General features: G+C 48.1%; 1 protein-coding gene across 1 annotated transcript in view; it reads left to right on the top strand.

Annotated features, from left to right (window-relative positions):
• cacna1eb (calcium channel, voltage-dependent, R type, alpha 1E subunit b) overlaps positions 1-13,208 on the top strand; it is a gene marked incomplete at both ends in the record, with an annotated part of 74,061 nt that overhangs the window by 26,335 nt on the left and 34,518 nt on the right. The window contains 5 exon segments of the mRNA XM_080484707.1: positions 5,461-5,564; positions 7,571-7,729; positions 9,787-9,977; positions 10,056-10,159; positions 10,246-10,361. Coding sequence (XP_080340833.1) covers positions 5,461-5,564; positions 7,571-7,729; positions 9,787-9,977; positions 10,056-10,159; positions 10,246-10,361 — 674 coding nt within the window.

Here is a 13,208-nt window from a genome sequence, read left to right as displayed (position 1 = left end):
AATCCCATTTCTACAACTGCAGAGCGGAAAAACGCTCCCGGCCTCCAAAAGGACGGCGCTAAAAGTATTAATAAGATACAGTTAAGAAACTGAATGTTATGTGAAGGTAACGTCAACAAATTAAAATGATAAAACATCCTAAACTGTAAGTTTATTCAAAGCTTTGACAGATATTTTAATGTGGAATCCTTTATTTATAGTCAGTCGGGTGTTTTTGTTCTCCACACCTGAGGTATGTGTTTCCATTGGAGCGCCCAGTGTCCCTCTAAGAAGGGCTGTGGACTCCTTCTGAGCTCTGATTGGCTGAAACCAGACAAAGCCAGGTGGCCACGCCTCCACTCACCGCCAGCAGAGTGTAAACACCTGATCCTGCTGGTCTCAGACCGGCGGCCTGGTTTCAGCCTCCTGAGCGACACAGTTTCTGCAGCACAGATGCTCCTCATTCCCCCCCCCCCCCCCCCCCCACACACACACACACACACACACACTGCGACCCCCCCTCACCCTCTCCGGTGGCACCGCACAAGTAAGTCAGACTTAAAAGAAAACACACATGTGTCCCGCTGGCCGGCTGGGAATGGAATCGAGGCCACTGGGCCACCGCTGGCGGCGGTCGTTCCAGCTCACACTAATGATTTGCTGGAAGCGAATCAGCTGGGACGCTGAGCTCAATTAAAATCCGAGGAGTGTGTAGCAAAAAGAGCGTGACTGCTCGCACAACTTCCACACAATCCAATTTAAGATCGGCGGGATTCCTAAAATGGTCGATTGTGTCCTGCGGCAGAGGTGCACTGGAAGAATTGTCCCCCAGAGGTTTTCTGACTGAGAGACGGTCCATTTATCTGCGAGGAGGCAGGAGAACACGAGCGTCACCTCTGGAGCCATCGATCGCTGAGCGAGGGACACTTCAGGTCCTCTGAAGGGCGCCGCTCCGCTGGAGCTGCCGATGAATAACACCACCGGGTGGGAGTCTGCGGTGATTCATCTCCATCCGGCGCCAAGATGGACACACAGGAGAGAGACGAGTCCGAGTAGATCCTCGGTGAGAGGAACAACCTGGAGTAGAGCTAACAGGTGTCCTCTGTGAGGCGTTCAGGTGTTGACTGTCCTCTGTGAGGCATTCAGGTGTCGAGTGTCCTCTGTGAATGTCCTCTGTGAGGCGTTCAGCTGTCGAGTGTCCTCTGTGAGGCGTTCATGTGTCGAATGTCCTCTGTGAGGCGTTCAGGTGTTGAGTGTCCTCTGTGAGGCGTTCAGGTGTCGAGTGTCCTCGGTGAGGCGTTCAGGTGTCGAGTGTCCTCTGTGAGGCGTTCAGGTGTGGAATGTCCTCTGTGAGGCTTTCAGGTGTTGAGTGTCCTCTGTGAGGCGTTCAGGTGTCGAGTGTCCTCTGTGAGGCGTTCAGGTGTCGAGTGTCTTCTGTGAGGCGTTCAGGCGTCGAGTGTCTTCTGTGAGGCGTTCAGGTGTCGAGTGTCTTCTGGCGTCTTAAGGGAATTTCATGGTACCAGGTACTTTCCTGGTTCCTGCTCCAGGTTCCCAGCGAGCTGAGGCCAGTAGACAACGACGTCGGCAGCCCACGCCGCGGTGGTACGGTGTTGTAATGGAAAATGATTGAGGCTGAGTGGAGTTGGGCTGAGGAGGCACCCGTAGAAAATCACCATATGAGGCATTCAGGGTCTATTGTCAGCTGAGTGAGGTCGATGTAAACACAGAAAACATGAACACTCTGGCCTTGGTCGACAGGAACAACAGAGGAATCAGAGTTTTGAGCTCTTGTGTTTCAGAACTCTTCTCCAACAATGTGTACTCTTACATTTTACGACCATCATCTGCATACGATGAAAACACGTTTCCTATATTCCGTGTGGACGGGAATCATCTTCACTTTGAGTTGATAGTTGTATAATCAGTTCCTCTGTGAGGCGTTTAGGTTTCCTCCAGGAGGAACTATCTGGTCCCCGACTGTCTTTTCCTCAACAAAACTAGAAGTATACTTTAGAGCTGCACTTCTTTAACCTCATTAACTTTCACATTTAGCATTTCTGCTGCACTAAAATACCTCAAACTCCTCTTCAACGTCATTAAGTAGATCTGCTGGACATTTAGCAGCTGATTGTAGCTGACTGACGTTTCTCTAACGATCAGAACTGGACCTCTCAGTGTGTTTCCAGACTGATCAGAGGTACGAACACACGCCGCTCAACCTTGTGGGGCTCGGGTCCGTCTGGACCAACCAGCCTCCGCCGGGGAAACGTATATCTCAATCAGGAGTAAATGTATTTCATCATTTTTTTTATGTAATCCCAATTCAGCAGCAGGGTATTAAGGCAGCTATTAGACGCAGGGTTTATGTTGCTCTTGCTTTAATTCGGAGCTTTAATTTGCTGATGCATTATGTTAATGTTGATTCAGCGGCGTGTTGCCATCTGCGGAGCTGCTGAGCAACGTGATGCTGCTGATCGCTGTAGTTTCTGGTGCCGTTCTGGGTGTAGGTGGAGGTGTGTGGGAGAGGCAGCGTTCTGTGCATGTAATGAATTCACCCTCTCCACAGCCGGCGCAGTTCGGTACGACGCCGAGCAGCAGCGCTTCTCCGAAGAGGCTGCGTGAAGCGCCGAGCGACTCCACGCCCGATCCTCGGCGCCGAGGTCGCGGCAGACTTTATTCTCGGCGGCGGCGGCGGCGGTTTCGACTGGCGGGGTTGTAGAATTCAGAATATTTCCCTTCCCTTCATATTCATTGGTTTGTTCACTCTGCAGGGGAAACGTTCAGGGTGCTGGTGAGACTCGACACTTCTGCAGGTAGAACGTATAAGTGACACATGAAGCATGGCGGAGGGTTCATCATGATCTGATGCTGCATTGCTGCTCGCCACTGTGGACGGTTTGGGTTTCATCTGTGTTTTAATATAGAGACTGTTTTATTTTTTATTTTAAATGATATTCAGATAGGCCACAGCAGATGATACCGTGTGTGTGTGTGTGTGTGTGTGTGTGTGTGTGTGTGTGTGTGTGTGTGTGTGTGTGTGTGTGTGTGTGTGTGTGTGTGTGTGTGTGTAGTCTTGAAGGAGCCTCCTGCCTTTGTATTCAGTTTGAAGGTTATTTTTTTTTACGTACTCCCACTCCTGAGCTTTGTCTCTCGCTGTGTCATCTCTTTGTCTGAGACACACACACACACGCACACGCACACGCACACACACACACACACACACACACACACACACACACACACACACACACACACACACACACACACACACACAGAAACCCAATTACTGCTAATAACTGCAGTCTGTATCGTTGACTGTTCTCCGTCCTCATTAACGCTGCTGCCGGAGAGAAGAAACACAAAAACTTCATTTGTCTTGATTATCTGGGATGTTGATCAATTTTCTTTAATTTGATGTGAATTTCATCAGAGCAGGTCGTGACGACGGTCTGAACGCTGTCGAGGAACGGAATCCTTTCTTCATCTATCTATCTATCTATCTATCTATCTATCTATCTATCTATCTATCTATCTATCTATCTATCTATCTATCTATCTATCTATCTATCTATCTATCTATCGACTATAAAGTAAAACTTGAACTATAAGAAGTTAAGAGGAAATCAGAGCTCAGAGGGAAACTTCATGAACACAGGAAATGAATCACATTCCACATCCAGATCAACTGCCTTGATTCATTTATTTAGTTTGGTGATTTTATTTCATGATTTGAAAGAACACAAGATAAGACCGTCCTCCAGGGTTCGAGTTCCAGGGACCGGAGTCGAGAAGTCTGGTTTATTATGGACTTTCACTCGCTGACTTGCGTCTGCTGCCAACGACAAACCACACTTCCCAAAATCGAAACATGCCAGGACTCCATTTCCCACAAAGCATTTGTCATTTAAAGTGACAGGCCAACAATATCGAGTTAAATGAAGATTTGTAAGGATTATTTCTGATCTTTATCAACATTTACTGAGTTCTTCCTTTGATCAAAAAGCATCTTGGTCCCAGTTTTCATGAAGATCGGCTCAGTAGTTGTTGAGGTTTCTTCTTCGCAGACATTATCCTCCAAGTATCTGAATCCAAGTGTTTCTATCACTTACAGCCTCTTTTGCAATAAATCTGATTTCAGCGGCGAGGATTCAGATTTTTCTGTGCGAGTGTGAACGTGGCGTCACTCACTCATTCACTCTCTCACTCACTCACCGAGCCTCGCTCCCTCCCTCCCACCGCTTTCAGGAGAGAGTCTGCGTGGGCTTCCACTTGAGTTCCTGCCATGTGCTTTCTACCCCCTGCTCACACACACACACACACACACACACACACACACACACACACACACACACACACACACACACACACACACACACACACACACACACACCCTCCCCCACACGTCCCTGCACCGTCCAAAGATTTTATAAGTTTGTATGTTTGTTTCTGTGTAAATAAAACAGAACTCTGGCAGAATAATTAGACTTTTCACTTTGGTTTTTAACGGAGCGACGCTGGACGCCGACCGTCGCTTCACTGAAAACAAAAATCTTTTTTTTCCACCGAGCGACATAAAGCAGGTGTAACGGATAATGGCCGACCCCCCCCCGCCCCCCCCCCCCCCCCCGAGCGGACCGCCGCGGCCTGTTTTCCCGGCTCCTTCGCAGCATCGTTACGTTCGACTCGTCCTGTCCTGCAGCGCCTCAACATCATTTACATGATGTTCTCCTATTCAAAGCGCAAAGCACCATGGGAGAAGACGTGAACTCACTTGCAGCTCTGCGGAGACAAAAGCGACGTAGCTTCGGGTTTCAAGCGATTAACACAAAATAATGTAAAAATGTTCCTGCGTGTCTCCGGCAGCAGCATCCAGATGTGCACTGCAGTGTGTAGGTGGAGGGACGTGTGTGTGTGTGTGTGTGTGTGTGTGTGTGTGTGTGTGTGTGTGTGTGTGTGGGCGGATGTGAGTGGAGATGCCTGCCAGGTGTACGTGGCTCTGCATCCCCGCTCTCTAAACACATATACTGTACCGCGCACTGTATATACAGTCGTCTCCATGGCAACGCAGCAGATTATTACGTGTCTTTTTCCTTTAAAACCCCGTGACTCACGTACAGAACTGTCCTTCGGTTGCATCCATTCGCTGGCCCTTTATCTATTTTTGAAAGCCGTTTTGCAGACAGTGGAGAGAAGCATTCATGTTGGGGAAAAGAGAGAGAGAGAGAGAGTCTTTGTACCGCGCTTAGTTGCTAATGGACGTTTCTTGTGTCCGCGGCGCGCTCGCTATTTCAACCTCTTCTGTTTAGGCTGCCACGGATAATGATGACAGTCTGTCTTCTGAAAAGGAGAGAAGTTGCAGTGAATGAACCTTCCTGTGTGTGTGTGTGTGTGTGTGTGTGTGTGTGTGTGTGTGTGTGTGTGTGTGTGTGTGTGTGTGTGTGTGTGTGTGTGTGTGTGTGTGTGTGTGTGTGTGTCCTGCAGGATTCTGGCCACCGCTGGAGCTCACATGAACATCCCGGTGGACCTTCGGACCCTTCGGGCCGTTCGAGTGCTGAGGCCTCTGAAGCTGGTGTCGGGGATCCCCAGTGAGTGTCACACTGGTTCAGCTTCCCCACAAAAATCACAGTTTTTCACCCTGAAGGACCCAAAATATAGAGACAGAAGGTCACATGACGCACCTTTACAGCCGTTTATTTGACTTGGATACTAGTTTCTCCATCTTTAATGTATTTTATACTTAAAGTTCTCCTGTCCTCCAGATGTTCACCTCCTCCTCCTGTTCTCCTCCTCCTCCTGTTCTCCTCCTCCTCCTGTTCACCTCCTCCTCCTCCTGTTCTCCTCCTTCTCCTGTTCACCTCCTCCTCCTGATCTCCTCCTTCTCCTGTTCACCTCCTCCTCCTGTTCTCCTCCTCCTCCTGTTCACCTCTTCCTCCTGTTCACCTCCTCCTCCTCCTGTTCTCCTCCTTCTCCTGTTCTCCTCCTCCTCCTGTTCTCCTCCTCCTCCTGTTCTCCTCCTTCTCCTGTTCACCTCCTCCTCCTGTTCTCCTCCTCCTCCTGTTCACCTCCTCCTCCTGTTCTCCTCCTCCTCCTGTCCTCCTGTTCACCTCCTCCTCCTGTTCACCTCCTCCTCCTGTCCTCCTGTTCTCCTCCTTCTCCTGTTCACCTCCTCCTCCTGTTCACCTCCTCTTCCTGTTCACCTCCTCCTCCTGTTCTCCTGTTCTCCTCCTTCTCCTGTTCACCTCCTCCTCCTGTTCTCCTCCTCCTCCTGTTCTCCTCTTCCTCCTCCTGTTCTCCTCCTTCTCCTGTCCACCTCCTCCTCCTGTTCTCCTCCTCCTGCTCCTCCTCCTCCTGTTCTCCTCCTCCTCCTGTTCTCCTCCTCCTGCTCCTCCTCCTCCTGTTCTCCTCCTCCTCCTGTTCTCCTCCTCCTGGTCTGGTCGCTCCAGAAACCTTCAGTATTCTAAGTTTCTAGCTCCTCCTTGATTTTCCTCCATTTGAATATTGGATCATAGGAGCTGCATTCAGAATCTGCTGTGTCTGTGTGAGCTGGACTGGCTCCGCCCACACATGCCCATCTTGGGAAGAGGAGGAAGTACTTCCTCTCGTGGTGCCATGTGCCAGAGCAGAGCTGCCTAATTGTGGGAGGAGTCAAAGGGAGGGCCTACCTTGATTGTGATTGGCTGAACCCCTGATGACACTACATAGGGTTTGATTTCTGATTGGCTGCTTGGAGCAACACACCTTTTAAAACCTGAAACAAGCCAGGGACAGAGAGGACAGACTGTCTTCACTTCTGGGACGTCAGTCCAGGCATGGGGACAATTAGTACTGCTGGAGAACCTTTAGAAAATGAATTTTACATAACATGGCCGCTTTAAGCACATTAAGTCTGTTGGCACGGCAACGATTTCAAGTGAAAACATAAATATTCTGTTGCACGACAACGGTGCTCAGAACCACTGAAAACACAACTTTTTAAAAAAAAACAGCTCCCAATTCCATCACCGTGTAGACGGCAGAGTGGCCCGACATGAAAACGACGTCCTCTTCAGTGTTTCCTGTCATCATTTTCAAAACGTTCCCGTGCGAAGGGGAAACTCTTCTGAAAGCAGTTACTACAGCCATGGTGTACACGCGCTCTAAGAACAGTTGTGTTTCTTTGACTTTCTGAGTTCTATATATAAAACGTTTGGTAACAGCTGATCACTCCTGGTTAGACTAGTTGTCTCAGGTTTGAAACTCCTGACTGACGCCTCTTGGTAACTCTGCTCGAGGTCCGCAATCAGAAACGACATGGCGCCCAAACATTAGAGAAAATGACCTGTCGTGATCTGATGTTCTCTTCTTCAAGAAAGAAAAGTGAACATTTGTTCCCTGCTGCTGCGTCAGACTTGTGGAGCAGCAGCTGGTGATTTTAAGAGCAGCTTCAGTGTCTTTGACTCATTGTGTCCAGGGCGCCGTTAACGCTCCGCTTGGCACCCTCTGTGAGGTGGAAGTAGAAACGTCAGGCTGTTCTTTCCCTGCTGTCACTCTGGCCTGGCGGTGGAGATCAGACTGGAGACGCTCCATGTGAAGCTGTGACTGGTACTTTCAGGCCTGCAGATCGTGCTGAAGTCCATCATGAAGGCCATGATCCCGCTGCTCCAGATTGGCCTCCTCTTGTTCTTCGCCATCCTCATGTTCGCCATCATCGGTCTGGAGTTCTACAGCGGGAAGCTTCACCACACCTGCCTGCCGTCAGACGAGATCCTGGGTGAGGACTTCTGCTCTGTGGCACTAGTTTAGGGTGAAGGGTGCTCTACCGCCACTCTGTGAGGTTTAAGTATGTTCCCTCAGCCAGCGGCGAGTATTTAAAATACAATGTTGGGTTGAGTGACGAGCTGATTCATTTACATGGTCACAGTTTATCTACAACATTATTTATGTCAAGAAGCACTAAGATCTAGATTATAGAGCATCTCCCTTCTCTAACATCCCGATTATAGAGCATCTCCCTTCTCTAACATCCAGATTATAGGGCATCTCCCTTCTCTTAACATATAGATAATAGAGCATCTTCCCCCGCTAACTTCCAGATTATACAGCATCTCCCTACTCTAACATCCAGATTATAGAGCATCTTCCTCTAACTTCCAGATTATACAGCATCTCCCTACTCTAACATTCAGATTAAAGAGCATCTTCCTCCTCCAGCATCCAGATTATAGAGCATCTCCCTTCTCTAACATCCAGATTATAGAGCATCTCCCTTCTCTAACAAATAGACAATAGAGCATCTTCCCCTGCTAACTTCCAGATTATACAGCATCTCCCTACTCTAACATCCAGATTATAGAGCATCTTCCTCTAACATCCAGATTGTAGAGCGTCTTCCTCTAACATCCAGATTGTAGAGCGTCTTCCTCTAACATCCAGATTATAGAGCGTCTTCCAGCACGTTTTATAATCTAAACCACTTTTGTCCAGTTCAGGTGGATATATGATTTTTTGTGGTTCTGGATTTCACTGCTAGTTAATTGTGAATGCAAATTATATTTAGATCGAGAGTATCACCAACTCTCTAAAGAAGTAACTAATCAGACAATACGTTGAACACTGTTCTCTGTGAGGATCTGCGTTCAGGAGATTAGAGCCTCCACAGTCTTCGGTCTGCTGCTCAGACGTATTATTAGTTGTTTCTGGCTGATTTAGCTGCTGGTTAATTAGTCAACAACGACTCTGTAATCAGGCTCCACACCAGCATTTACTGTCATCACCGACATGAACTGACATAGAAACCCTGAATAACAAGATAAGAAGGGGAATAAAGAACGAAAACCGATTTAATGGGACTGTTTTTAAGTATGTGGGAGTCGTCTCGTGTTTTGGTTGCACGCTGCGAGTTGGATCGTCACGGAAACAGCTTGATTCACTTCAGTTCTGCTGATGAGCAAAAAGAAAAGAAACAAGCTGCTGCTGTGATTTTCTCAATAAACTCCTCAGAAGTCTGATGAAGTTTCTGAGACCTTCAGTGTGAGACCGCACGATGGAGGTCAAACGTTCACGTGAACATCGATCCCGAGTCTGGAGGGTTTCTGGGTTTTTATGTCCCGGAAAAAAAACAACAACAAAACAACAATAAACTAGAGCTACGCTCGGTAGAGCGCAGGCCTTTGCCAACGCCACATTTGTTTGTGGAACCGAGTTAGCATCGCGAGCATGTTAGCTCATATCGATGCTAACTAGCCTGTCAGGTAGCTACATCACTGTGAAACTGAGCAGGGAGCGTCTCCATGGCAACAGACGCTGATCTCCTTTGATCTCCTCCATGAGGAGCCTCTCTCATCCACATCCAGTTTTTTTCCAGTCTTTGGGGGATTTATTTGGAAACGGTGAATCGTTAACGTCCCCAAATCTACTGGATTGGTCCTTGATGAGGACAAATCATCTCCGAAGATTTCAGGCAATTTGATTGAAGAGTTTTTGCGAAAAGTTGGTAAAATACATACAAACCAATAAATGAATAAATTACACACAGACAACAACATAACCTTCTCGGACAACTTTCGTTGGCAAAGGTAAAAACAAACTTTATAATAAAACTAATACAAGACCTGGTTAGCACCGTGCAAGGAGTTAGCCTTTGTGGCACAGGCCCCGCCCACTTTAACTCATTAGGCAGTCTCAGCCAATCACTGTGATTGGCTGAGATCAGATTGATTGAATGGTTGAACATTGTGACTGTGTTGTTATTGAACTCTTCCAACTCCTTTTGTCTCTGCACTCTGTACTCTGATTACATTTGAGGGAGTTTGTGTGTCCCTCCTCCAGACAATGAGACGGTGGACTCTTCAGAACTGGCGTTTGCTTGCGGCGTGAGAAAATGTCCCGAGAAGTACGACTGCAACGACACCTGGATCGGACCCAACGATGGCATCACGCAGTTCGACAACATCCTGTTCGCCGTCCTCACCGTCTTCCAGTGCATCACCATGGAGGGCTGGACCGCCGTGCTCTACAACGTCAGCTCACACGCCCGCTCACACGGACTCCGCGGGGTTAAACTCAGCTCCGGCTGATGCTCCGGTCTTCTCTTTCAGACCAACGACGCCTTGGGGACGTTGTGGAACTGGATGTACTTCATCCCGCTCATCATCATCGGCTCCTTCTTCGTCCTGAACCTGGTCCTGGGAGTCCTGTCCGGGTCAGTCCGTCTCCTCTCAGCCTCCGTCTGACACCTGCCTGGCGCTTTGTGCATTAAGATGATTGGTTTGTGTTGGTTTTCTCCAGAGAATTCGCCAAAGAGAGGGAGCGGGTGGAGAACCGGCGAGCGTTCATGAAGCTGCGTCGGCAGCAGCAGGTGGAGCGAGAGCTGAACGGCTACCGGGCCTGGATAGACAGGGCAGGTACTGGTCCAGAGCCGCTTCACGTCCACGACACCCCGGCACCAAACTGCTCCACAACACCAATCCACGTTACACCGGCACCAAACTGCTCCACAACACCGATCTACGTTACACCGGCACCAAACTGCTCCACAACACCGATCCACGTTACACCGGCACCAAACTGCTCCACAACACCGATCTACGTTACACCGGCACCAAACTGCTCCACAACACCGATCTACGTTACACCGGCACCAAACTGCTCCACAACACCGATCTACGTTACACCGGCACCAAACTGCTCCACAACACCGATCTACGTTACACCGGCACCAAACTGCTCCACAACACCGATCCACGTTACACCGGCACCAGACTGCTCCACAACACCGATCCACGTTACACCGGCACCAAACTGCTCCACAACACCGATCTACGTTACACCGGCACCAAACTGCTCCACAACACCGATCTACGTTACACCGGCACCAAACTGCTCCACAACACCGATCTACGTTACACCGGCACCAAACTGCTCCACAACACCGATCTACGTTACACCGGCACCAAACTGCTCCACAACACCGATCTACGTTACACCGGCACCAAACTGCTCCACAACACCGATCCACGTTACACCGGCACCAGACTGCTCCACAACACCGATCCACGTTACACCGGCACCAAACTGCTCCACAACACCGATCCACATAAAGCAAACCACATCTGAAAACATTGGCAGGATTTCTGACGTCATCTGGCAAAAAGTTACACAATACTCCAGATTATAGAGCATCTTCCTCCTCTAACTTCCAGATTATAAAGCATGGAATCTAGGTTGTTTGTTTAGAATAAAGATGAAAAGTATAGAATTCGGATTAAAAGAAAAATGTATATATATAATAAAAAATCCAGAATAAAGACAAAGTTTGAAATAAGATTGAAAAGTCGGGGAGAAAGACACGAACGTGAGAATAAAGACAGAAAGTCACAAATATAACAAAATTAATCATTTATTACTTTAGTTTCCTTCATTATTGGATTCAGTTATTTATTGTTTTTTATTTAATTCATGGGAATTATTAGTTCTTAAACACATTTGAATAGAAAATCCCCCTGAAATGTTGTTGACATGAGAAGACACCCCCATGTGGCTGTGTATTACGTCACAGTCAGTTCTCCTGATGAATCATTTGTTTTCTAAATTGGTAGAAAATGAACATGTGTGAGAATCAATGGACCGGCTTCCAACGAAACAAGTTCTCATGTTGATTCGTATTGATCGTTCAGACGTGAGTTAAAGCTCAGGGAGATGATTCCTCCGATTCCCTTTGTGAAAACATGAAACGGCGGGGATGATGGGGTGAACGTCTCTGCTGCAGACGCTGTCAGAGTTTTACATTTACAGTCGAGTCGCTGAGCCGAGATTCACAAACGCACGGCGCTTTAATGGCGATCTACATCGGTCCTCTCCCACGCAAGCAGAGGGTGAGAAAAAGGTGATACTGACTCACTGACTTAAATCTGTGTGTGTGTGTGTGTGTGTGTGTGTGTGTGTGTGTGTGTGTGTGTGTGTGTGTGTGTGTGTGTGTGTGTGTGTGTGTGTGTGTGTGTGTGTGTGTGTGTGTGTGTGTGTGTGTGTGTGTGTGTGATTGGAAGTGGGAGAGAGTGGGAAGCGAGCGGGAGAGTGTGAGAGAAGAAGAAGAGCTGAGTCTGTAGAGGAGATCACAGCAGCGTCTCCGTGCAGCGGTTTGGCCTCGACTCATCAAAATGTTTGCAGACATCCTGAAACCTCACGACCCCGAGACCAACGGACAAACTCTTTAAAATCTCTAAACTCTTCCCGTTTCACCGCAGGAGGCTGGTTAACGTTTGTCCGGCTTTTTCAGACCGTCCAGAGCACTGTCAGGCCTCCGTCCACGCCAACAAAAAAACCGTCTTCTTTCTCCACGTCGTTCTTAAAAAGTTTCCCGTCCGTGTGTGACTCCATGAAAATTATTCAAAACGGTGTAGTACGTCTGCCAGGAGTATAGGTGGCGCTGTGACTGCCACGGAAACGCCAACAGCCTCGCAGTCGACAGTAGCATGGCGCAGTGTGTAGCGTCGATCTGTGTATTGCTGGTGTGTGAGCCCCGAAACTCTGTAGCACGTAGCATGTAGCGCGGCAGAGCAGTTAAACGACAGAGCGACATTGCGCTAAGTCTGCTGGTGAAGATGCTGCTGCTGTCGCTCCTGCTTCCTTGCGTTCCGGCGGATGACGTTGTTAATGCATGAAGTCACGTAATACCCGCCAGGTTGGATCACAGATCTTCTGTGCAGTATCGGACCTGATACCGATACCGGTATCGGTATCGGTATCGGTATCAGTGCGTCCCTACTTCTAATGGGTGGGACTTGACGTAGCGTTTCATTTCCTGCGACCTGCTGGAGGAAACGACGCTTCAGTCTTTTTAAAAACGCACCTTTCGTCCACATTTCTTCGGGTTCCTTCCAAACGGAGGGTTGAAGAGATGAAAGTCCCAGAATACGTGAATAAATAGCTGGATTTCTGCAACTTGTGAAAATCATGACATCAAGCGACACTTCTGCTTCACACTTCTCAGATTTTGTCTTTTTCTCTTTGGCAAAGTGTCGTACATTCATACTTTTAATTTTTTTTTTTATGAAATTCTTTCACTTGAGACAATTTAAATACGAATCAAATCACAGGCATTAGATTGTGTCGGGCGGGTTTGAGTATTTGGTACAATCCAGGAATTATTGAGCAGAAATTAGACCTGAAATAAACAGTTTACAAATAATTCTTCTCCTTAATGCTTTTTCTAATTTTAGTCCATTTTGTTGATGAATTGATCTTTTTATGAT

This window comes from Lipophrys pholis (assembly GCF_963383615.2).
Source record: "Lipophrys pholis genome assembly, chromosome: 1".
NCBI lineage: Eukaryota > Metazoa > Chordata > Actinopteri > Blenniiformes > Blenniidae > Lipophrys > Lipophrys pholis.
The sequence above is the reverse complement of the archived record's forward strand: the minus strand, read 5'-3'. Positions and strand labels throughout refer to the sequence as shown.